Below are 24105 nucleotides of genomic sequence, written 5' to 3' on the forward strand. Positions count from 1 at the left end.
CAACAGTTTTCTGATGTCAGTGTTTTGGAAGTGAAGCAAGTACAGCAGTGAGATGTGATTTCAGGGTCAGTCTTAAGCAGAGGTGATGGGGACAGCTGCAAAAGGCACCCTCCCCAGCATGTCCCTCCCTCTTTCTGAAACCTCCCATTCTACATTATTTATTTATTTATTCATTCATTCAATTTTCTATACTGTTCTCTCAAGAGAGCTCAGAACGGTTTACATGAATTTATTCAGGTACTCAAGCATTTTTCCCTGTCTGTCCTGGTGGGCTCACAAGCTATCTATGTACCTGGGGCAATGGGGGGATTAAGTGACTTGCTCAGGGTCACAAGGAGCAGCGTGGGTTTGAACCCACAACTCCAGGGTGCTGAGGCTGTAGCTTTAACCATTGCGCCACACTCTCCCCATAGAGAACTCGGGACAGCAGCTGTGACAGCAGCATAGCCTGTGCTGTGTTTTAAATATGACCAAGAAAGGTCTTCATTACAATCCAGGGCTTAAATTCCTTGAGAATACAATTTGACAAAATCAATAGGACTTGTTTTTCTCTTCCAATTTTGTCAAATCATATATCTGTGTTAATTATTAGATCACTCAGGGCCAGCCTTACCAATTACCGGTATGTGCCCCTTCCCAGTGGTCCTGTTATGTCCCCCTATCTCCAAACCCCAAAACCCCCACCTTAAACATGTGGTAGCGATTCACATAGGCCAGGGTTGTCCAATGTCGGTCCTTGAGGGCCGCAATCCATTCGGGTTTTTAGGATTTCACCAATGAATATGCATGAGATCTATTAGCATATATAGAGATCTCATGCATATTTATTGGGGAAATCCTGAAAACCCGACTGGATTGCGGCCCTCGAGGACCGACATTGGACACCCCTGACATAGCCTGCTCTTTTGTGCATCCCACCTCCTTCTGATCTAACTTCCTGCTTTTCCAAGGACAGGATACTGCAGAAAAAATACTATCCAGTCTGCCCATTTTTTTTTAAATTTTTTTTTTGCCTACATTGCATGGATACATATTCTAATCATGGTCATTTGCCCCCTCATTCTGTAAAGGCATCGATTTACATGTTTAAATTGGATAGAATACTAGCATTTTTGCACATGACTGTTACAGTTAAGTGCCAGTTGGGTGCTACTGGTACTGTATAACCACCCTACTGCTCTTGCTATCCTCTCCTGCCTGCACCTTTAAAGCTGGTCATGCTGACTTTGCACTGCTTCCTCTTTTTGGGCTATGATATGCTTCCTTTTCTTCCCAGACCTGTATATTGTCCTCCTGACACACACCCTTAAATGCTCATTATCCTTTCACACACCAGTCACTTTTGCACACTTTAAACCAAAAACATAGAAACATGATGGCAGATAAAGGCCAAATGGCCAATCCACTCTGCCCATCCGTAGTAACCATTATCTCTTCCTCTCTCTAAGAAATCCCATACGCCTGTCCCACACTTTCTTGAATTCAGACAGTCTCTGTCTCCACTACCTCTTCCGGGAGACCGTTCCATGCATCTACCACCCTCTCTGTAAAATAAAAGTACCATATTTCCTTAGATTACTCCTGAGCCTATCACCTCTTAACTTCATCCTATGCCCTCTCATTCCAGAGCTTCCTTTCAAATGAAAGAGTCTCTGTCATATCTCCCTCTCCAGCATTTCCTCCAAAGTACACTTCTCCCTCAATATTTGCAGGGGGTTAGGGGCAGAGCCGGCCCGCAAATATTTAAAAAAACTACAAATAATATTCGGGCTGGTTCTGACCCCCACCCCCTGCCTTCCCCCGGAATCCTAGACCTTACCTTAAGCCCTCTGAGACTCCCTGGAACCGTACCTGGTGGTCTAGTGGGCTTTCGGGGCAGGAGCGATCTTCCTACACTCCTGCCCAATGCAGATCACTCATTGGAAATGAGTGCCGTGAGCTCCCGTCGTAGTCTCAAGAGACTACAGGAGCACATGGCAGCCATTTCCTATGAGTGATCTGCACGGGGCAGGAGCATAGGAAGATCGCTCCTGCCCTGAAAGCCCGCTAGACCACCAGGTAAGGTTCCAGGGAGTCTCAGACGGCTTAAAAATAGCCCCAAAAATTAAAATAGCTTTTTAAAAAAAAAAAATCGCGAATAACCGAATCTGTGGATACTGAAACTGCAGATTTGGAGGGAGAAGTGCATACATATTGAGATCTTTTAGTCTGTCCCCATACGCCTTATGACAAAGACCACGCACCATTTTAGTAGCCTTCCTCTGGACCGACTCCATCCTTTTATATCTTTTTGAAGGTGTGGCCTTAAGAATTGCACAAAATATTCTGAATGAGTTCTTACCAGAGTCTTATACAGAGGCATCAATACCTCTGTACGAGGGGGCATTCGGAGAAATTGAAGGGAGATAGGTTCAAAACAAATGCAAGGAAGTTTTTTTTTCACCCAAAGGGTCGTGGACACTTGGAATGCGCTACCGGAGGAAGTGATCAGGCAGAGTACGGTACAGGGATTCAAACAGGGATTGGACGTATTCCTGAGGGATAAAGGGATCGTGGGATACTGAGGGAGGAGCTGGGATGTAACACAAGTATAGAAAGCTAGCCAGGTAATAAGTATAGAAACCCAACCAAGTCGTGCATGTGCAAGACCGGAGGGTTAGGACTTCGATGGGAAGATAGGACTTCAATGAAAAACCAAGGTGGCAAGGGAGCCCCTTCTGGTGATTCAGACAGGTCGTGACCTGTTTGGGCCGCCGCAGGAGCGGATTGCTGGGCAGGATGGACCTATGGTCTGAACCGGCGGAGGCACTGCTTATGTTCTTATGTCCTTTCTCCTACTGGCCATACCTCTCCCCTATGCAACCTAGCATCCTTCTAGCTTTCGCCGTCACCTTTTCAACCTGTTTGGCCACCTTAAGGTTATCACATACTATCACACCCAAGTCTCACTCCTCTTTCATGCACAAAAGTTCTTCACCACCTAAACTGTACCGTTCCTTTGGGTAACCGAGGACAAATTCTAGTCATTCCGTGTTGATGAAAGCTTGGATACGAGAGATTATTTCGGGAATTCCAGGGAAAATAGTTGTAAACCTAGAAACATGATGGCAGATAAAGGCCAAATGGCCCGTCTAGTCTGCCCATCCGTAGTACCCATTATCTCTCTCTCTCTCTAAAAGATCCCTTGTGCCTATCCCATGCCTTCTTGAATTCAGACACTGTACTCAGTAGTTTTAAAATCAAATTTCTTTTCTTTCCTCTTCCACATTCAAACAGGTTAAAAAAACTTGTATCCTACCTTACAGTACTGCTAAGATAATTGATAAATCCAGTTTCACCCTGCAGACTGTCCTTGTGACCTGTACCTTGGGCTCTGATCAGAAAAGCACTATGGAAATGCCAATGAAACACATTTTAAATGGTACTATTAGTATTGAGTTAACAAATTATATCAGGACGCACAACATATAATATGCTCTTATAATGATTCAAAATGTGGTGTGATCGTGGCACCAAGGTACCCCCCCCTCTTCAAACCCAGCATGCACCCAAAAAGAGGGATAAAAAGCCTCAGACTAAGGTAGAAGTATAGAACCAAAAGGTTCACATCTTCTCCACAGCGTGGCTGCACTTTTCAAGGCTGTATTGTTTGTTCCCCTGATGAGTCAAACATTGGTGAAACAAGGTTGCTTGTTGGGAAGATTGGGGAAGACATGGCAGCGTTGGAGCTCAAGTCGTCTTTTGCCAGCTAAGTCCTTGAACGTGCTTCTGGGTGACTTTGCCCTTTTCTAAACCTGAGCTGTTCTGTGAGGGAGTTTTTTTTTGCCAGTGAAAGTATCAAAAGCAGTTTTGATTTGTACCTTTTGGTTGTATACTGCTACATTAGTCTGAGACTTTTTTTCCCCCTCTTTTTGAGTGCATGCTGGGTTTGATTATATGACCTATTATTATTGACCCAAAAATCTCAGAGCAGGAGTCTGTGTGAAGTTCCAGCATTGTTTGAACCACAGCTATTGTAGACTGGTTGAAAGGCAAGTTAGGACCTATATCATTTTGAAGCTGGCCCCAGCGTATGTTTTCATTGAAAAAGACACTGCAATCGTTGTGAATAACACCTGAAGCAGGTGTGTGCCAAAACATAGGTAAGCCGGATTTTATGTCTTTTTAATACCTTATTCAGTTGGGAATTTAAGACTTATTTTCTTTGACGGTTAAATAAATGCTGGACCATCACAGCATATTTGAACAGCAGTGTAGGTTGACTTTTGAAACCTTGTGATAGATGGTTATAATCATTGGTTCACAAAATCAAATTATTTTATATTTAATTTGCTATATAGCTTAACTTTTTTTTTTTTAATATATATACAAGAACACAGCAATGAAAGTACAGAATATTTATTTTTAAAAGCACAAGCACTTAAAAAACTGTTCAAATAATAAAATGGCAAAACAGCTGAAAAAACTAATACAATTTAATAAATATAAAATGAATTGGTACTCCAGACCAAACATCTACTATCCCTCAGGAAGGATTGACTCCAAATGTAACAACAAAATAATGGTTTTTCCAGTGCAATATGTGAGACATTCTAGACATGTGAGCTATCTCCCACTGGCTGTGTGACATATGCAAAAGGAATCCACTCAGGATTTTTTTTCTGTGATTCTCCTCTACTTCACTGGGAGCTCTAGCAGGGCTGGTAAAATACTTTTGCATGCGTGCCTGAAGGAGTGTTTCTGTTCTCTCCCCTTTTTCTTATTTTATGTGGTGTTTTCATCCCCCTTTTTTTGTGCTCGGAGCGATTCTTAAGCTCTGCCTACGTTGAACACCCAGAATTCAGTCTACAGCTGATAGGCCTATCCCAGAGAACATAAGAAGCACCATCTCTGGATCAGACATTCGGTCCATCTAGTTCGGCGATCTGCACATGCGGAGGCCCTGCCAGGTGTACACCTGGCGTAATTTTTAGTCATAAATACTTTATTATTTCACAGCTCTAGTTCATCTATTCCATATAATTAAAATTCATTCCATTCATGAATACAGTGATTCAATGACCGATCAAGCTGGGAAAAAAACATAAGGCCTGTTGATACTGGCCGTATCTTCTTAATACTCCTGCCGCTAAAAATAAAACAACAGGGTAATCTAAAGTCACAGTCCCAGCAGATGTAAAATCATGTGCAAATAGTGCAGTTTGTGCAAATGAAAGCAATGAGTGCAAATAGTGCAAAAAAGTGCCAAATTACATTATGGTTCAATGTCTGGCCCCCCGACTCGAGTTTCGTACTCTTCTTCAGGAGGGGTCTGCATAGGCAGTCTAAACCGGGGACGGCACCGGAACGGGAAATTTTTAGTCACCCATATCCTTCTATGCCTCTCGTAAGGAGATGTGCATCTAGTTTGCTTTTGAATCCTAGGACGGTCGATTCCGCAATAACCTCCTCTGGGAGAGCATTCTAGATGTCAACCACTCTCTGAGTGAAGCAGAACTTCCTGATATTAGTCCTGAACTTGTCCCCCCTTAGCTTCATTCCGTGTCCTCTCGTCCGTGTCAAATTGGACAATGTAAATATTTTTTTCTGCTCTATTTTGTCGATTCCTTTCAGTATTTTGAAGGTCTCAATCATATCCCCTCGCAGTCTCCTTTTCTCAAGGGAGAACAATCCCAGTCTCTTTAAGTCGATCCTCGTATTCCAGTTTCTCCATACCTTAACTAGTTTTCTTGCTCGTCTCTGCACCCTCTCCAGCAGTTTTATATCCTTTTTTAGGTTGGGAGACCAATGTTGGACGCAGTATTCCAAGTGGGGTCTGACCATTGCTCTATAAAGCGGCATTATGACCCTCTCTGATCTACTCGTGATTCCCTTCTTTATCAAGCCCAACACTCTATTTGCTTTCTTTGCCGCCGCCGCACATTGTGCTGACGGTTTCAGGGTCCTATCTATCAGTACACCCAGGTCCTTTTCTTGTTCGCTCTTACCCAGAATTGCACCTGACATTCTATACTCGTGTTCCTTATTCTTTCTGCCTAAATGCATTACTTTGCATTTCTCCACATTAAAATTCATCTGCCATTTCTCCGCCCATTTCTCTAACTGACACAAATCACTCTGGAGTTCCTCGCTATCCTTTTGCGATCTGATTGCCCCGGCGTAGCTTTGTGTCGTCTGCAAACCTGATGAGCTCACTGGATGTTCCTTCTTCAAGGTCATTGATATAGATATTAAATAAAATCGGCCCAAGTACCAAGCCCTGAGGTACACCACTAGTCACTTTCTCCCATTCGGAGAACTTCCCATTTATGCCCACTCTCTGTTTTCTGTTCTCCAGCCATTTGCCTGCATTGGCTTTTTAGGAGCTCAGAGCCATCCCCGGGTTTTTCCTCCTACTGCCAAACAGAGGTTTGAGTGCAGGCTGTTAGGCTTGCCTAGAAGACTTAGTGATGTCTTGTAGGGTGCCGGCTGCATTTTTTCACTTCCACCCTTTGCTGAGTTCGTCGGTCGGTCCACAAGGGTGAAGGTATGGTCAGGCACCGTTGCTGACTAGCAGCCAGAAGATCAGCGTCAAAGAGGCATTCCCAGCATGAGGAATGTTCCCATTGGTGACCCTACATCACATTCTGTGTTGGAGCTGTGGGTGCTTGGAAACTAACTACGGATGGTGCTAGAGTTCCCAGTGAAGTAGAGGAGAGTCATAGAAAAAAATACGGAGTGGATGCCTTTTGCATATGGCATGCCGCATTGGGAGATAACCCACATGTCTAGAATGTCTCACCTGTCTACTGGAAAATATATTATCAAGGTAAGGAAATAATCCTCCTTCCGTAAGGTCTTTGGAAGAGAATTCAAATGACTTGTGCATATTTCAAATTTAGACCCCTTTTTATCAAGCCATTTTAGGGTTTAAAAAAAAAAAAAAAAAATCACCGGTTGCTGTAGTAAAAGCTCCGATGCTCATAAGAATTCTATGAGCGTCAGAGCTTTTACCGCAGCGGCCGGCAATAAAAACCCCCCAAAAACCTCTTAACGTGATTTGATAAAAGGGAGCCTTAAAGTGTCAACGCTTAGGCAAGGAAGAAAATGGGGAAAAAAATATAACGTAGCTCTGATATTATTGTAGCTGCTGTTTATAATATCAATACTTGTGAATGTGATCATTTTAAGACGCAGCGATCACCAGTCCTACCGCAAGATTGCTCTATAACAAGAAAATATATAAATAGATGTTAATTTGGGGAAGGCACTACCTACTTATAACTTAGCTCTGTGTAATATTTAAGAACAGATACTTAGAGCATTTTAAGGAAGCACTAGAATTTTATTTTTACACAGCAAGTGTATTTATAATACTATGGAGGCAATACAATAAATTTTAGTTACAATTTAGGGATCTTTAACAAGGGAAGTGTGCCTCAAGATAAAATATTGCTAGAGAAGCAGAATGATTAATTAATTAAATTGGATTAAAATAACTCACTCTGATAAAGGCCCAAAAGTATACTTTCTTCTTATTGTTGCTTCTGGTTAAAAAGGTGAAGAAGGTCTGTTTGCAGAGGGTGACTGGAGGACATGGTTCCTTGCTGGAAGGAAGGTTCTTCAGTTGCAGAATAGCTGGGAGTGGACATGGAGCCTTTGGGTGCAGATGAGAAGTCTAGCAAGGTGGGCAGGTGTCCAGTGGCAATCCAAAAAAGAAGAGATGAATCTCCTCTTTTTATGGACCATAGGAGCTGGAAGTCAGGTCCAATCACAACTCAGGAATAGTGTCCAATCACAAGTCGGGAATAGTGTGCTACAGCATCATATGTAGGTTTCATTAACTCATTTGCCAAGCTTTGATCAAATATGTTCTGATGGTCCATCATATTACTGAGGTTTTAGGGTATTTATTTTCTTGGTTATTGGGGTGTTGTATTTAATGGTCTTCACACCACCATTTTTACAGCACATAATGGCACTAATGTGCTTGTGGTATCCCAACATTGGTTGCTCTTTTCTAGCATTGAGCTTTAGTAGTATATAGCACAATGCTTTGCTAATAGTGCCATTTAAAATGTGTTTTAATGGTGTCTTTATCACGCCTTTGAACAGGTCCTGAATTGACTTGTACAAGGTCAAAAGAAGATCTGTGGGGCTGGGGAAGAAAACAGGAAATTTGTCAAGTAACCGTCAGGTTTCCAGACAATTATTCCAACCATCCTATTCAGATTAGTAAGAATGACTGAATTGGATGCAAAGAAATGTCGATTGTCCCACAGTAGAGTTAAAGCATTTCATGCATCCTCAATAACAACCTCTGAATCTCTGAGTAAGTCCATCTCCCTAGTAATGAGAAAATGCCTTTTTCTTTATTTTTAATTTGTTGTGTCCTCTTTAATTTGTTTTGTATCTCTTTTAAAACTTTTAGCTCGTGGTTGGGAATGCACCAAAGATCGATGTGGAGAGGTACGGAGAGAAGACAGCGCTTGTCATTGCTCAGATGACTGCTTGGCAAAAGGAGATTGTTGTACCAACTATCAAGTAATATGTAAAGGTATTTTTGTACTTTATAGATGGCACTCATGGTCTGTGGCCTCATTACTGTGGTCTGTTGAGTCATTATAGCCAGACATTCTGCCGCCTCCCATGCCACATGCACTTAGGCCCGCCTTCCAAACCACTGGAGGGTAGAGCTGTCAGTCAGAAGGTCGCACTTCTGTCCTTCTATGAGGTAGTTTGTTGAGTAAGAGCTAAGGAGATAAAAAAAAAAATGGTTACACTTCTCCCTCCGAATCCGCAAAGTAAGGTCCGGGATGCAGGGGTGGGTCAGAGCCGGCCCAAATGTTTGTGGATTTTCAATATTCGCGGGCTGGCTCTGCCTCTAACCCCCTGCGAATATTGAGGGAGAAGTGTGCATGGGTAAGTGGCTTACTATGCACATTATTTGGGTGCCTAAGTTGTGGTGCCCTGTTAGAATTGTCTCCATAGGGGTAATTCTGTATCTGGATGCCTACTTTTAGGTATTCTGATACCATTTGGTGAATCTGTTTGACATTGTCATCTATGAGCCTGGATTCTGTTATAGAATACTAGTGTGACCCAGATTTCGAGCCTCCTAAAATTTAGGCACTCAAGTTCAGCAGCCAAAGACTTGGTAAAACTAGCTCACCTTTCATTTTGGAACCTTTCAACATCATACAAGCATGATCCACAGTAATGTTTGGCCAGGCCTCCTCTCATAGTGGTGTGGCCTACAAGTATTACTCTTCTAGTTTTAGACTCCTGGTGCAGTCTCGGATTCTTAGTTCGCTTGACTGCTGCAATGTTGTTCATTATGCAGGTCTACAGAGAAATCTTTATAGAATGCGACTAATTCAGAATACAGCAGTAAGGTTAATTTTTAACTTGAAAAAAACAGACCATGCCGCTCCTTTCTATCGTAGACTGCATTGGTTGCCAGTTGAGACCAGGGTCCTTTTCAAATTTGGATTACTGTGTTACAAGGTGTTGTTTGGCCTCACAGCTGATTATCTTATGGAACATTTTGTATTGACCACTTCAAAACGCCCCCAATGAATTTTGACATTCTTTGCCTTTCCTTCTGTCAAGGATTGTCGATACAAAAGGTACTTTAACAGATTATTCTCTTTTCAGGCAGCAGTCACAGACAAAGAATTAAGCCAGTTAATAGCTAGTGCAGTGTCCTATACACATTTCAGAAAGCTCTTGAAAATATATTTATTCGACAAATTCTTATAAACGACGATCCGTTTCAAACAATTGTGCATTGTAACTCCTGAGAATGTCCCAGCTTCTTTGAGTTGTAAACTGCATAGAACTGGAAGGTAATGCGGTATAGAAATGATAATGTAATGTAATTTTAAATTATTTTATTAAATGCTCATCTCCCAGCCGCATCTGGGCACAGTACCCCATTTAATGCCTTGCCATCTTCCAAACTTCGACCTCCCACCCTACCTAATTGCCCCTTAAACCAAACACCCCAAATCCCAAGAAACGCCAATACATAAGTCAACTATACAGAACTCCAAAAGACACCAAACATAGGAGGAGGGGGGGGGCAGGAAATGACCTCAGGTGCACACCTAACCTTACCCGCCCTGTACCTTCCCACAACTAATCCCATTACGCACGCCGAAATGTAATCATCAATCCCTCACACAGTTCCTCCCTCCATTTGTTTACTTTATTCCGCCAATCCCATTTTCCCTTGTATCTTATCTGCAACCCGTTGCTAGCCCCCCTCAAACAACCATCATCCCTATCCTTAACAGCCCTCCCCCCCTTTAAAACGGCCAACCAGTAAGTGCCTAGCTCAGCTAATGTTATCAACCCACCAGTAAAGTCTGGTGAGAATCTTTATGCACGTAAGTGTGTAATAGCATTTGTGTGTATATGCAGATACTAAGGTTGCTACCTGGATCCAGATTCACAGGCGGTGTTCATCTACTCCTGGATTGACCCCCATTGCATAAAGGGACTGATTTCCCCTTTGCATTCCCTAAGAAAAGCAAGACTATAAGTCTCTGCATGTAATGGGATAAACTCGGGGCTGGATCAACAACGTCTTGTGAATCTGGATCTAGGTAGCAGCCTTAGCTGCCAGAATTCACCTTGGTGCTATTTTGTAAATACCCCTCTTCACTTACCCCCTCTTCTACTAAAGCCATCAGCACGAGCTGGTTTGGTAAATGCTCCGATGGCTGTAGGAATTGACTGGGTGTTGGAGCGTTTGCCGCATGGCACTCAGCTTTGCGGCTTTGTAGAAGGAAGGGTGGAGGGTGTTAGTGGAGTGGTGTAGCTAGGGTGAGAGGTGTCAGGGTCCGTGGTGCCACTCCCCCACCCTCTTCTCCGTCCCCCACCTCCATCTGCTGCTTCCCCGCTCCCTCCTGCCGTGGGGGCATGTCCCTTTCCCTCCCCCGTACCTCTTTAACGTTTGCAGCGTGAGCAGCAACCCCAACCTGCTGCTCGTGCCAGCGTTATCTCTTCCTCTGATGTCACTTCCTAGGCGTGGGTACAGGAAGTGACATCAGAGGAAGAGCCGGTGTGAGCAGCAGCTTGGGGTTGTTGCTTGCACCGTGAACATTAAAGGTATGAGGGAAGGGGGTGCATGCGCGATAGTTGGGGTGGGGGTGGAGAGAAGGATGGGTGTTGGCACTTGGTGTCTGGGGCGGACCCCCCTTACTACACTACTGGGTTGGTGCATATTTACAAAGGGGCATACATGTAGGTGTTGCTTGGGTGGTGTTCAAGCTTATGGATGTAGCTTGTTGAAGACCGTATATTTATGCACATATCTGCAATTATTAGGCATAAGCTCTGTATCTTATGTGAGTGCTCATGCTTTACTTTAAGCCCCTATATATACAGTATAATACTAGCCTAATATATAGGAAAGTAGGCACATGCATTATTTTTAAAGAGGCTTCTATCAGGTGCCCTGTTACAGAATTGCCCTCATTGTAAGTTGCTGAAAGAGCCACTGTCTACAGCCCCCGGCCAAACACTACTTCATTGACTGTGCATGGTGAATACAGGGTTTTGAAATAGGGGAACCACCGGTTAATGAAGGCTCACAGTGGGTGTCTGCCAGATACTTGTGACCTGGATTGGACGTTGTTGGAAACAGCACACTGGGCTAGATGGGCCATTGGTCTGACCTAGTATGCATAGTCTTATGTTGCTTTCAGACTGACCTAGAAGGCAAATGAACAGGAGAAAATAACAGGTCACAACACTTATTCCTTCCTTTCCTCCTTAGATTGCATGAAGGAAGGAGAGTGTGGCGTAGTGGTTAGAGCTACAGCCTCGGTATCCTGAGGTTGTGGGTTCAAATTATGCGCTGCTCCTTATGACCCTGGGCAAGCCACTTAATCCTCTACTGCCCCAGGTACATTACACAGACTGTGAGTCTGCTGGGACTGATAATGAAAAATGCTTGAGCAACTGATTGCAAACCACTTAATACACCTTGTCCAAGTGGTATATAATAACCCCTTTCCCTTCCCTTAGTAATTTTAATGAATGCGTTTGTGTGTGCCTACAGCCTGGCTGCCCTGAGTAGGCTCACTCTTGCCATTGGAAGCTAAGCAGGGTCAGGCCTGTCTAGTACCTGGATGGGGGATCCCTGAGGAATTGTAGGCTGCAGGACCCTATGCTGGGCAGCAGTAACATAGTGGAGCCTCATACTGCGCAGGAGAAGGCAATGGAAACCATGCCTGTACTCTGCCTTGAAACTTTACAGGGAGGATTCCTCAGTGGGCATGCAGCCATGGGTCAGTGATTGACTCAAAGGCACATACTGTATATGCGTGTGTGTGTGTGTGTGTGTGAAATATATATAATATAAATTATAACTTAATTAAACACTACCTTGTACACTCAAGGCATGGTAGAGTGATAACGAAAACAATATAGCACAAAAACTCTACCTTAATCCAACCCTTCAACATTTCTCCATTAAATCAGTATTAATGCCCACAATCACCAGCACCACATCACTGATTAAAACACCCCCTCCCAACCTTTTGTAAATTAAATCTCAAATAATCGGATTCCGATTGAATTTCCAATGGAATGGCAGTCCACAGTTAACGACTTGAAAGTACATCTGTTTGATTTACAACACCAAATGGAATACTAAGCAGTGAAAGTTGGGAGGAACGAAGGTTTCTCTGAGGGTCATAGGTAATCGTAAGGTCTACCAAATCGGGTAATTCTGTCCATCTTGAATTCAGTCAGCTTTTCTATTGGTAACCGGTGAAGGAATCGTACATTATTGCTCTAGTCAGTAATCTAGCGGTTGTGTTCTGGAGCAGTTGTAGCCACTGTAATTGTTTTTGGCAGGCCAGAATATAAACAATTACAAATAACTGTGCCAAGCAGGGATTAGGGCATGTGTCATCTTAACCAAGATCCACTTTCGAGAAAAAAAAACAAACACCCTTTCGTATCTCGGTGAGTGTAAATTGGCAAAATAGGATGAACCACTTGTAAAATTTTGATTTTCAAAAGTCAACCCTTTGTCGAAATAGATCCTAAACTACCTGATTCATTTTTAGTGAAATGTCGGCCATACTTCCAAATCGATCCCCTTCCTACTGAATTTGATAGATTCTGACTTGTCTGGATTAAGCTTCAACCTATTGTGTTTAAAACCACTATGATAGATGGGCAGTACGTATTGTTTAGAATTAAAATTTATGTAAGCTAATGACCGTGTTTCACCTTGTGGAACTAGTTCAGTTCCATGCAGGCTTCATCGTTTGTGTAATTAAAAAGTATTTAACACTAGAAGACGTGTTCAGTATGATTTCTAGTATATAACTTTTAGGTGCTTTATTCATTTTAAGTCATGCAGTTGAGGTTTAAGGTAAGCTACTTTGAAAATGTGTGGCTAATGTCTACCACAGACTTTGCATGGACTTGATATTTATGACACAATAGAAGAAAGAGCTCTTTAATAAAAACAGCCAGAGAATGCAGAAAAGGAGTTGATGTGTCCCAAATTAACCTGGCACAAAAATTTAGCTTTTTTTTTTTTTTTTCCCCTCTCCTCCCCAAAGGCCAGTTAAACAAGCCTGTTAAAAGCTTCAATTAAGTTATGCAACTGCCTCCTACCAGGCATAATCCAAAGCCTGATTTGGCAGGAGCAGGACTAACCTTTTATGCTAAGATTAAACTGGGTTTGAATGGTTTCTTTAGAGATTTGGCACAAATACACACTTCAATTTAGTTACACAATTTGTTTATCTTAGAAAACAAAGTAATGGGGTCATAGCTCTTCACCGTCAAGCTACCCACTGCCATCTACAGTAGGTAATGAGGTCCCGAACATTCACTTGGTCTTGCAGTTGATGAGATTGACTTTGAGCCCTTTTCCTCTCTATCATGGAAACTTTGTTACTGTATTGCTATCTGTATAGTGCATCTTGCCATTCAAATTGGAGTCCAAACCATCTTGTTCATTTCAAAACCTTTGTGCACAAGTGCCACATGATGCATGGACAAACTACAGTACATAGGCAACAAAGAGGGGACTCTCTTAACACGTTTGATACTGATTGAGAGCACTGTGGATGGTTCTTCATAGCATTTGACCAATATGAGGCTCAGCTCTTACTTGAACTGCTGTGTTTCCACCATCCAAACTTACAACATGCAGAGGTTGCATTGGTTTTCTGGATGTTGATTCCAACTAGAAGCTTAAGAACATAAGGGTTGCCGTACTGGGAAACACTGACGGTCCATCAAGCCCAGCATCCTTTTTTCCAACATCCCATCCCAGGTCAGAAGAACCTGGCAAGATCCCAAGGAGTAAAATAGATTTTATGCTGCTTATCCTAGGAATAAGAGGTGGATTTCCGTAAGTCCATCTCAATAATGAGCTTATGAACTTTTATTTTAGGAAATTATCTAAATCTTTTCTAAACCCTGCTAAGTTAACTGCTTTCACCACATTCTCTGCTAACAAATTCCAGAGTTTAATTATATGTTGAGTGAAGAAATATTTTCTCTGGGTTGGTTTTAAATCTAGTACTTAGTAGCTTCATTGCATGCCCTCTAGTCCTAGTATTTTTGGAAAGAGTAAGTGACACATCTAACTGTTCTACTCCACTCAGTATTTTATAGATCTTTATCATACAGAAACATAGAAACATGATGGCAGATAAAGGCCAAATGGCCCATCTAGTCTGCCCATCCGCAGTAACCATTATCTCTTTCTCTCTCCGAGAGATCCCACGTGCCTATCCCAGGCAATTTAGACATAGTCTCTGTCTCCACCAACTCTTTTGGGAGACTGTTCCATGCATCTACCACCCTTTCTGTAAAAACGTATTTCCTTAGATTACTCCGGAGCCTTTCGCCTCTTAACTTCATCCTATTCCCTCTCATTGCAGAGTTTCCTTTCAAATGAAAGAGACTCGACTCAAGCACATTTATATTATGTAGGTATTTAAACGTCTCTATGACGCAGGACCTACTCTTACTGGAGCATTGGTCAAAGACTTGGCAACTAAGTTTCAATGCCAAAAAATGTAAGGTCATGCACCTTGGCAGCAGAAATCCATGCAGAACTTACACCCTAAATGATGAGACCCTAGCAAGGACTGCAGCAGAACTAGACTTGGGAGTGATCATTAGTGAAGACATGAAGACTGCCAATCATGTGGAGAAAGCTTCATCCAAGGCTAGAGAAATCATGGGTTGTATCCGTAGAAGTTTCGTCAGCCGTAAGCCCGAGGTCATAATGCCTTTGTACAGATCCATGGTGAGACCTCATCTGGAATACTGTGTACAATTCTAGAGGCCACATTACCAAAAAGATGTGCCGAGAGTTGAGTCGGTTCATAGAATGGCCACCAGGATGGTCTCGAGACTCAAGGATCTTCTGTATGAGGAACGGCTGGGTAAGTTGCAGCTATACTCACTCTAGGAATGCAGAGAGAGGGGAGACATGATTGAGACGTTCAAATATGTCACGGGCCGTATCGAGGTGGAAGAAGACATATTTGTTCTTATAGGATCCACAGCAACAAGAGGGCATCTGTTGAAAATCAGGGGTGGGAAATTTCATGGCGACACCAGAAAATATTTCTTCACTGAAAGGGTGGTCGATCGCTGGAATAATCTTCCACTACAGGTAATTGAGACCAGCAGCGTGCCAGATTTTAAGAAAAAATGGGATAAGCATGTGAGATCTTTTCATGGAGGAAGTTAGGGGGTGAGTCATTAGAGTGGGCAGACTAAGATGGGCCTTGGCCCTTTTCTGTCGTCATTTTCTATGTTTCTAAGTTTCTATCGTATCTCCCGCTTTTCCTCCAAAGTATACAAATTGAGATTTTTAAGTCTGTCCCCAAATGCCTTATGATGAACACCACATACCATTTTAGTAGTCTTCCTCTGGACCGACTCCATCCTTTTTATATCTTTTTGAAGGTGCAGCCTCCAGAATTGTACACAATATTCTAAATGAGGTCTCACCAGAGTCTTATACATAGGTATCAATACCTCCTTTCTCCTACTGGCTATACCTCTCCCTATGCAACCTAGCATCCTTCTAGCTTTTGCCGTCACCTTTTCAACCTGTTTAGCCACCCTAAGATCATCGCACACAATCGCACCCAAGTCCCGTTCCCTCGGGTTTTTGGAGCCCAAATGCATGATCTTGCATTTCTTAGTATTAAATTTTAGCTGCCAAATTTCAGACCATTCTTCAAGCTTCGCCAGGTTATTCACACCATCCAGCGTGTCTACTCAATTGCAGAATTTGGTATCATCCGCAAAAAGGCAAATCTTACCCGACAACCCTTCAGCAATATCGTTTATAAAATTGTTAAAAAGAACAGGCCCAAGAACAGAATCTTGAGGCACACCACTGGTAACATCTCCTTTGACCACTATCATCTGTCGCCTTCCACTCAGCTAGTTCCTGACCCAGCCCGTCACTTTGGGACCCATCCCGAGGGCACTCAGTGTGTGCCCCAGCTGCTTTAGCCTTTCATCATAGGGAAGTCATCCCATCCCTTTTATTATTTTCATTGCCCATTTCTGTACCTTTTCTAATTCTGCTATATCATTATTGAGATGCAGCAACCAGAATTGCACACAGTATTCGAGGTGCAGCCACCCCATGGAGTGATACAAAGGGATTTATGACATTCTCATCTTTGCTTTCCATTCCTTTCCTGATAATTCCTAATATTGTATTCTGTTTGCTTTCTTACCTGCCATCACACATTGAGCTGAGAGTTTCAACATATCCTCAATGATGACACCTAGATCCTTTTTCTGGATGGTGACTCCTAACGTGGAACCCTGCATCATGTAGATATAGTTTAGACTTCCTTTCCCACATGCATCACTTTGTACTTCCTAACATTAAACAACATCTGCCATTTTTGATGTCCAGTCTCGCAAGGTCCTTTTGCAATTTTTCACAATCCTCTTGCAATTTAACAGCTTTGAACAACTTTGGGGCAAATTCTATAAATGGCGTCCCGATTGTAGGCAGCGGTAGGTGACCTACCGCTGTCCAACCAGCCAATTGTTTTCAAAAATAAAAAATAAAAACCCTGAGGCAGGCCACCTACACTGTAGGTGGCTGTCGCAGGTACATGGAGATGTCAGGAGACAAGCTCGTGCAAGAAGTGGCCTTGGGCGAGCTTAAGCAGCCCTAGGCATCTCTCTAGGGCCACAATAGACACCTGAAATGTAGGTCAGCAAAATGCTGGCCCACATTTCAAATAGACTTGATCAGCTGAGTGGCAGGGGGGATGTCCACTTCCTCCCGTTGCCACCCCCAAACCCTTTGCGAATGTCTGCGGCAGGAGGGATGCGAACTCCCTCCTGCTGCTACCCCCAGACCACCCTGTGAATATCTGGAACAGGAGGGATGCCCACTTCCTCCTGCCATCACCCCCGGACCTTCGATAAATCTCCTGGCAGGAGGGATGTCCCCTCCCTTCTGCTAGAACTGCCAACACTCCCCCCCCGCCTTGAAACTCAGTTAAAAATGTTGTTGAAACAGCGTTTTTTTTAACTGAGCTTGGGTGCCTTCTGGTGCCTAAAAAATCGACGCCTGTTAGAGAATCCAGGCCTCAATCTTTGATTTCACGTTGTTTATTTTATTACTTGTTATATTAAAGCTCTATGCCCATTATTCTTAATTGAATGAATAACCATTTTCATGCTTCATATTCGGCCAAATAGCAAAAATATGGGGGTCTTTTACTAAGACATGCTAGCCAATTTAGCGCATGAGGCCAATTTAGCCCATTATATTCTGTGGTTGCGTTAGCGGCTAGCGCGCCTTAGTAAAAGACCCCATATGATTATTGGTACAGCTCTGGTGTCTACTCTAAAAAAAAAAAAAAAAAAAAATTTGGATTTTTTTTTTCAGGGTTTTTTCATAACCTGTTCATGGATTCCAAAATGGAAGCATTTTACCAAAATATGTGGCACAAAAATGTTTGCAATGATAAGAAACCTTCATTTTAATTGTATAACATTTTAAATGTATTATTTTTTTTTTCCCAAAGGAGAAACACGTTGGGTGGAGGATGACTGTGAGGAAATAAAAGCTCCAGAATGTCCAGCGGGGTACGTTATATACTCTAGACTTCAATACTTTAAAAAAGAAAATGAATATTCCTATCATTAAGAACATAAGCAGTGCCTCCGCTGGGTCAGACCAAGGGCCCATCATGCCCAGCAGTCCGTTCACGCTGCGGCCCATCAGGTCCAGGCCCTGTATAGTAATCCTCTATCTATACCCTTCTATCCCCTTTTCCTTCAGGAAATTATCTAATCCCTTCTTGAACCCCAATACCGTACTCTGTCCTATCACACCCTCTGGAAGCGCATTCCAGGTGTCCACCACCCTTTGGGTGAAGAAGAACCTCCTAGCATTGGTTCTGAATCTGTCCCCTCTTAATTTTTCCGAATGCCCTCTTGTTCTTGTATTTATCCAAAGTTTGAAGAATCTGTCCCTCTCCACTTTTTCTATGCCCTTCATGATCTTGTAAGTCTCTGTCATGTCCCCTCTAAGTCTCCGCTTTTCCAATTGTTAAAAAATAAGCTGATAGCAGTAAGATGCGCTGTGCCTTCTCTTCCAGCGAAGATGCTTTCTAGCAGCAGTGCAGTTTTCCTCCACACCTAAGGAGTTATTGCTCTGTCAATATGTTTTTCATTTTCCAGGGATCATATTTTTCTTTGCCTGATCAGTCCCCTTAACAACTAGGCCTGCTCTCAGTCTGCCTCTAAGAAACTAGTACTTCTGCAGGAACGTAGGATTTTAACTCTTATAAATAATTTTATATCCTATAGATATAATTGTGCTTTCGTGATAAACGTTTTAAGGTGTTAAACTCTTCAGTTATATCATAGAGAGGACATTAAGAGCTCCTTTTACTAAGCTGCGATAGCGGTTTTAGCATGCGCTTAACACGCGCAGAATTGCCACGCGCGCTAGGCGCTAATGCCAGCATTGAGCTGGCGTTAGTTCTAGCCACCTAGCGCGGGCTTAGCGCGCGCTACAATTCTGCGTGCGCTAAAAACAATACAATATAATTTTTATTTGTATGCCGCCAATACCTCTAGAAAGTTCACAGCGGTTAACAAACAATAAAATATCTAATATTAGGCGCTTGGAACGTCCCTTGCTATCGCAGCTTAGTAAAAGGAGCCCTAAATTCAAATATCCCCCAACAGTATCACCTTTCCAGAGTCCTTTGATCCTCAGAAGCACCACTCTGTGTTCAATAAATTTCACGACGCAGAGCTTTGTGTTCTGTTGTCACGGATCATTATATATTTATTTTTATTCAATATTTCATTACGTTACGTGTTACTTTTGTATATTTAAACGTACTAGTGAATTAAATAAATTTTAATAAATTATTGCTAGTACTTAGCTTTTTTCATTGTGGTCGGAATCGGGGACTGATATCGCCAACATGTTTCGCATAACCATGCTTTTTCAAGGTGAAGTCCCTAAAAATAAAAAATTATATTATAGACAACCAGCTAGTACTAAAGTAGTCTAGTAAAACTATATCATTCTAATTACCGTAAAGATGTGCTCAGAATTGAGTTGGTTCAGCGGATGGCCACCAGGATGGTCTCGGGGCTCAAGGGTCTCTCGTACGAAGAAAGACTGAACAAATTGCAGCTCTATACTCTCGAGGAGCATAGGGAGAGGGGAGACATGATTGAGACATTTAAGTACATCACGGGACGGGTTGAGGTGGAAGATGATATCTTTCTTCTCAAAGGACCCTCGAACACAAGAGGACATCCGCTCAAACTCAGGGGAGGGAAGTTTCGTGGAGACGCCAGGAAGTACTTCTTCACGGAACGAGTGATAAAGCATTGGAACAAGCTTCCAGTACAGGTGATCGAGGCCCGCAGTATCCCAGATTTCAAGAATAAATGGGATACCTATGTGGGATCACTGCGAGGGTCATACCAATGAATAGGGTCGCTAGGATATAGACTTAATAGAGCAGGTCAGTAGAGTTAAGGGGCCAGTAGACTTAAAAGGGGGTCAATGGTATGGGCAGACTTGATGGGCTGTAGCCCTTATCTGCCGTCATCTTTCTATGTTTCTAATAAAAACCACTCACCTAATGATATTGTTGTCATCCTCTTAGACCACCTTATCATAGAAGATGGCAGCGTTTTTTACAAGTTATTTAAGCCTCCCAAGTAGTAAACAGCTGATCCCCCCCCCCCCCATGAGTTACGGGGAAGCCTGAAAACATTCTACGGAGGCTGAAACTGAACATAATGCTTAAAAAGGCGTTTTATTAGTTTAAAGGACTAGAGAGTTTCCGCCCATCTACCTGGAAAAAAGCAAAACATGTTGGTGATATCTGTCCCCGATTCCGACCACAATGAAAAAAGCTAAGTACTAGCAATAATTTATTAAAATTTATGAAACAACAACCCGAGGTAAGTAGCAGAAATTAATAAACATTTAAGAAACTAATAATTCTCAAACTATGAATGGTCAAAAAAGGGCAAAGGATGTAGTTCCTCAACAATCAAAGCCAGGGCAAAAGCTTAAAAATATTTAAGGCTCATTTGTACAGTTTCGGGACTGGTTAAAATGGTCTTGTAAACAGCCAGCTCTTTATACTTACTTTGAGTTTCTTGTATGAGCTTTACTGACGTGAATCTAATGGGAGTGCATTTCAAAAAGGCTGTTTCTTCAGCCCTGTGTGGCCTGTATTGATTTCCTGCCAAGGATCAAACTTAGTGAAGCCCTCTGCAGCAGTGAGTCAGAGAATTTCATTGCACTTGTTTATTGAGATCCAGTTTAAATCTTCTTTAGAAGAGAGGTAATATTTTTTTTTTTCCAAAACATACCTTTAAACCGCAACCGTTTGGTTCTTAAACAACAAATTTCAAGTTGCTTTGTCCCTGAAGAAGGCAGTTTTCACTGTCAAAACCTGGATCCTTGTTGGGACTGTAGGTTATATTTATACAAAAAAGCTTGTTTTGGTTGTATTGGACATCATGCTTGTGGGTTTTTTTACTGTATTGATTGGGAAACAGAGGAGTGCAAGATGGAGTGGAGTAGGACAGAAAGCAGTGGCTTCTTCAGCCACTTAGGAGGAAAAGTTATGGATGTGTGCATGTTTTTTTCCACTTTGTCCAAAAGAAGATGCTAAGAGGCTGATGGCAACTAAATCAGGCTCGGGGAGATTGGAAAGCGAGAGAAAAGGGAGAGAAAGTCTCGCTTTGCAGTGGAAGTGGGGCTAATATAAATATTCAGACATACTTTTATAAGGAGAGAACCAGAGAAAAGACTAAAATCCATTATTAACTCTAGTTGAGGAAGTAAATTAATGTTGAAGAGACAGGAGAGGGCTGGTAAAATATCGGTCAATATAGGGGTGTGGAACCTTGCAAGTAACGAATGAAGGCTTCTAGGAATGCTAAGGTGTGGGATTTTTCAGAATATTTTCATTTTTATGGTGAACAAAAGGAGAAGTGCCACCTCCAATTTCATGGAATGATTGTGGAAGCCAAGTTTCTGTAATGAATTAAGACTAGCCATACTGGGTCAGACCAATGATCCATCTAACCCAGGGCTGCCCAAGTCCGGTCCTCGAGATCTGGTTTTCTGGATATCCACCATGAATATGCATGAGAGAGATTTGCCTGCACTGCCTTCATGGTATGCAAATCTCTTTCATGAATGTTCATTATGGATTTCCAGAAAACCTGGCCTGCCAGTAGATTTCGAGGACCAGACTTGGGCAGCCCTGTTTCCACAGTGGCCAAACCAGGTCATAAGTACCTGGCAAAAACCCAAATAGTAGCAACATTCTGTGCTATCGATCCTAGGGCAAGCATTGGCTTCCCTAATGTCTGTCTTAATAGCAGACTATGGACTTTTCTTCCAGGAACTTGTCTAAACCTTTTTTTTAAATCCAGCTATGTTAACCGCTGTTACCATATCCTTTGGCAATGTGTTCCAGAGCTTAACAATTCTCTTGAGTGAAAAAATATTTCTTCCTATTGGTTTTAAAAGTATATTTCCCTGTAACTCTGAGTGGAAAATGACACAAAGACCGGTACCTGCAGGGTGGGGATGGGGCATGAATGTGGACAGAGACAGAGAATGACATGGGGACAAAAGTATGTTCCTAAAAACATGAGACTAATATCAATATGTAAAAACTTGGACAATTGGCAACTGAATTCATTGATTAAAATAACTGCAGAAGCTGCTTTTGGATTTCAGTGAACTACTGTTAAATGACATAATTTGTGTCTTGTCTGCCATCTGCAACATCCTTCCATCATATGCCCAGCTGTTCAAACACCTTACTGTTACTATAACAGATTCGTCCATTGTTGCTGGCATCGAGGAACATTTTTAACATTTAATAGACACTTATTTTCCTGTTCATTCACTACACAATTTAGGTTCTCTTCTACATCCTAGTCTGAAAGACAATCCAAGTACTTTCCCAGATGATGTAAAAGCATAGGCAATCTTTGGGAAACAAGTTAGAAATGGAAGGCTTTATTTGTGATTTATAAACAGTTATACAGAATATTATCCCTTTTTATACTTTTAATAAAAAGATTTAAATGTAAAATCGTAAGTGCTCGAGGCTTGTGCAAATGAGAACAGACTCCACGGCTAATGTGGTTGGGACGAGGATAGAGATGGAGCCTGCAGGGGCGGGGACAGGAACAGAGCTGATGGGGATGGGGGTGGAGATGGAGTAAAAAAAACTGATTCACTTGTACCTGTTCTACACCACTCAGGATTTTGTAGACTGCAATCATATCTCCCCTCAGCCATCTCGTTTCCAAACTGAAGAGCCCTAACATTTTTAGTCTTTCCTCATACAAGAGGAGTTCCATCCCCTTTATTGTCTTGGAGTAATATAGAGGCATTATAATATTCTTAGTCTTATTTACCACCCCATTTCTAATAACTCCTAGCATCTTAGGGGGGGGGGGTTTGGCCACCACTTCATATTGGGTAGAAGGTTTCAACGTACTGTCTACGATGACACCAAGATCTTTTTCTTGGGTGCTGACCCCCCCCCCCTTAAGGTGATTCCTAGCATCTGGTAACTATGATTTGGATTATCCTTCCAAATGTGCATCATTTTGCATTTGTTTGCTTTAAACTTCATCTGCCATGTGGATGGCCAGTATATTTAAATGATATAAGGAGAAAAAATTGTGGATCAAAGACAATCTTATTTCTTGGGACTCCTGTCATTTACAAGACCTACCTGGAGCTTTTGTGAAATATGATAGCAGTGATCAATTCCCACTTAAGCTGGGGCACTCTAGGGTGTGTGTGTGTGAGTGTGTGGGGGGAGGGGACCAGAAAGCAGGGTGGCAGGAAAGCAGAGATATCACCGAAGGGCATGGTTTGTGGTCTAATTGAAACAGAATCAGGTGAGAGGCAACCATAATATGAGGGGTGTTAAATAATATTTCTACCTGAGTATGAAAGAAATAGCAAGTGTGTTGAAAGAAGTCTGTGCATGTTGTGACATGTCTCAAAGCTATTCATACACAGTTGCGACTCAGTGTGAGTCTAATATTCCAAGAGACCGGATGTCAGGAGAGTCCTCATGCAAATCAAGTAAGAAACATTTAGATTTGGAACGCCATTCAGTGATAAAATTTCTCACAAAAGAAAGGAAAAAGCTATTTTATGATTTTTTAATGAATGGTTTCATGAAGGTTTGATTTATTAAGAACATAAGAAATGCCTACACCGGATCAGACCTGGGGTCCATCCAGTCCGGTGATCCGCACACACGACGGCTCAGCCAGGCGTACCCTGGCGAATACATTAGTCACTTGTATCCCTCAATGGGTCCAATTTTCCCTTAAATCCTAGAATGGTGGTTTCCTCCACCATCTCTTTCGGGAGAGAGTTCCAGGCGTTCACCACTCGCTGTGTGAAGCAGAACTTTCTGACATTTGTCCTGGCCGTGTCCCCTCTCAGCTTCAGGCCATGACCTCTGGTCCGAGTCTGGGTCGCATTTGCCAATGTGAATAACGCTGATACTTGCTCACCATCCTTTCCCCTTGCTGGTGAGTGAGCTTGCTCCA

At 42.4% G+C, this 24105-nt stretch overlaps 1 protein-coding gene across 13 annotated transcripts in view; it reads left to right on the forward strand.

Annotated features, from left to right (window-relative positions):
- Positions 1-24105, forward strand: part of ENPP2 (ectonucleotide pyrophosphatase/phosphodiesterase 2) — a 278862-nt gene that overhangs the window by 50707 nt on the left and 204050 nt on the right. For all 13 annotated transcript variants that reach the window (XM_033933197.1, XM_033933192.1, XM_033933194.1 and 10 more), the window contains 2 exons: positions 8411-8536; positions 18045-18105. In XM_033933197.1, the coding sequence (XP_033789088.1) occupies positions 8411-8536; positions 18045-18105 (187 nt within the window). The remainder of the gene's footprint in view (positions 1-8410; positions 8537-18044; positions 18106-24105) is intronic.

The sequence above is a fragment of the Geotrypetes seraphini genome, chromosome 2 (assembly GCF_902459505.1).
Source record: "Geotrypetes seraphini chromosome 2, aGeoSer1.1, whole genome shotgun sequence".
NCBI classification, from domain to species: domain Eukaryota; kingdom Metazoa; phylum Chordata; class Amphibia; order Gymnophiona; family Dermophiidae; genus Geotrypetes; species Geotrypetes seraphini.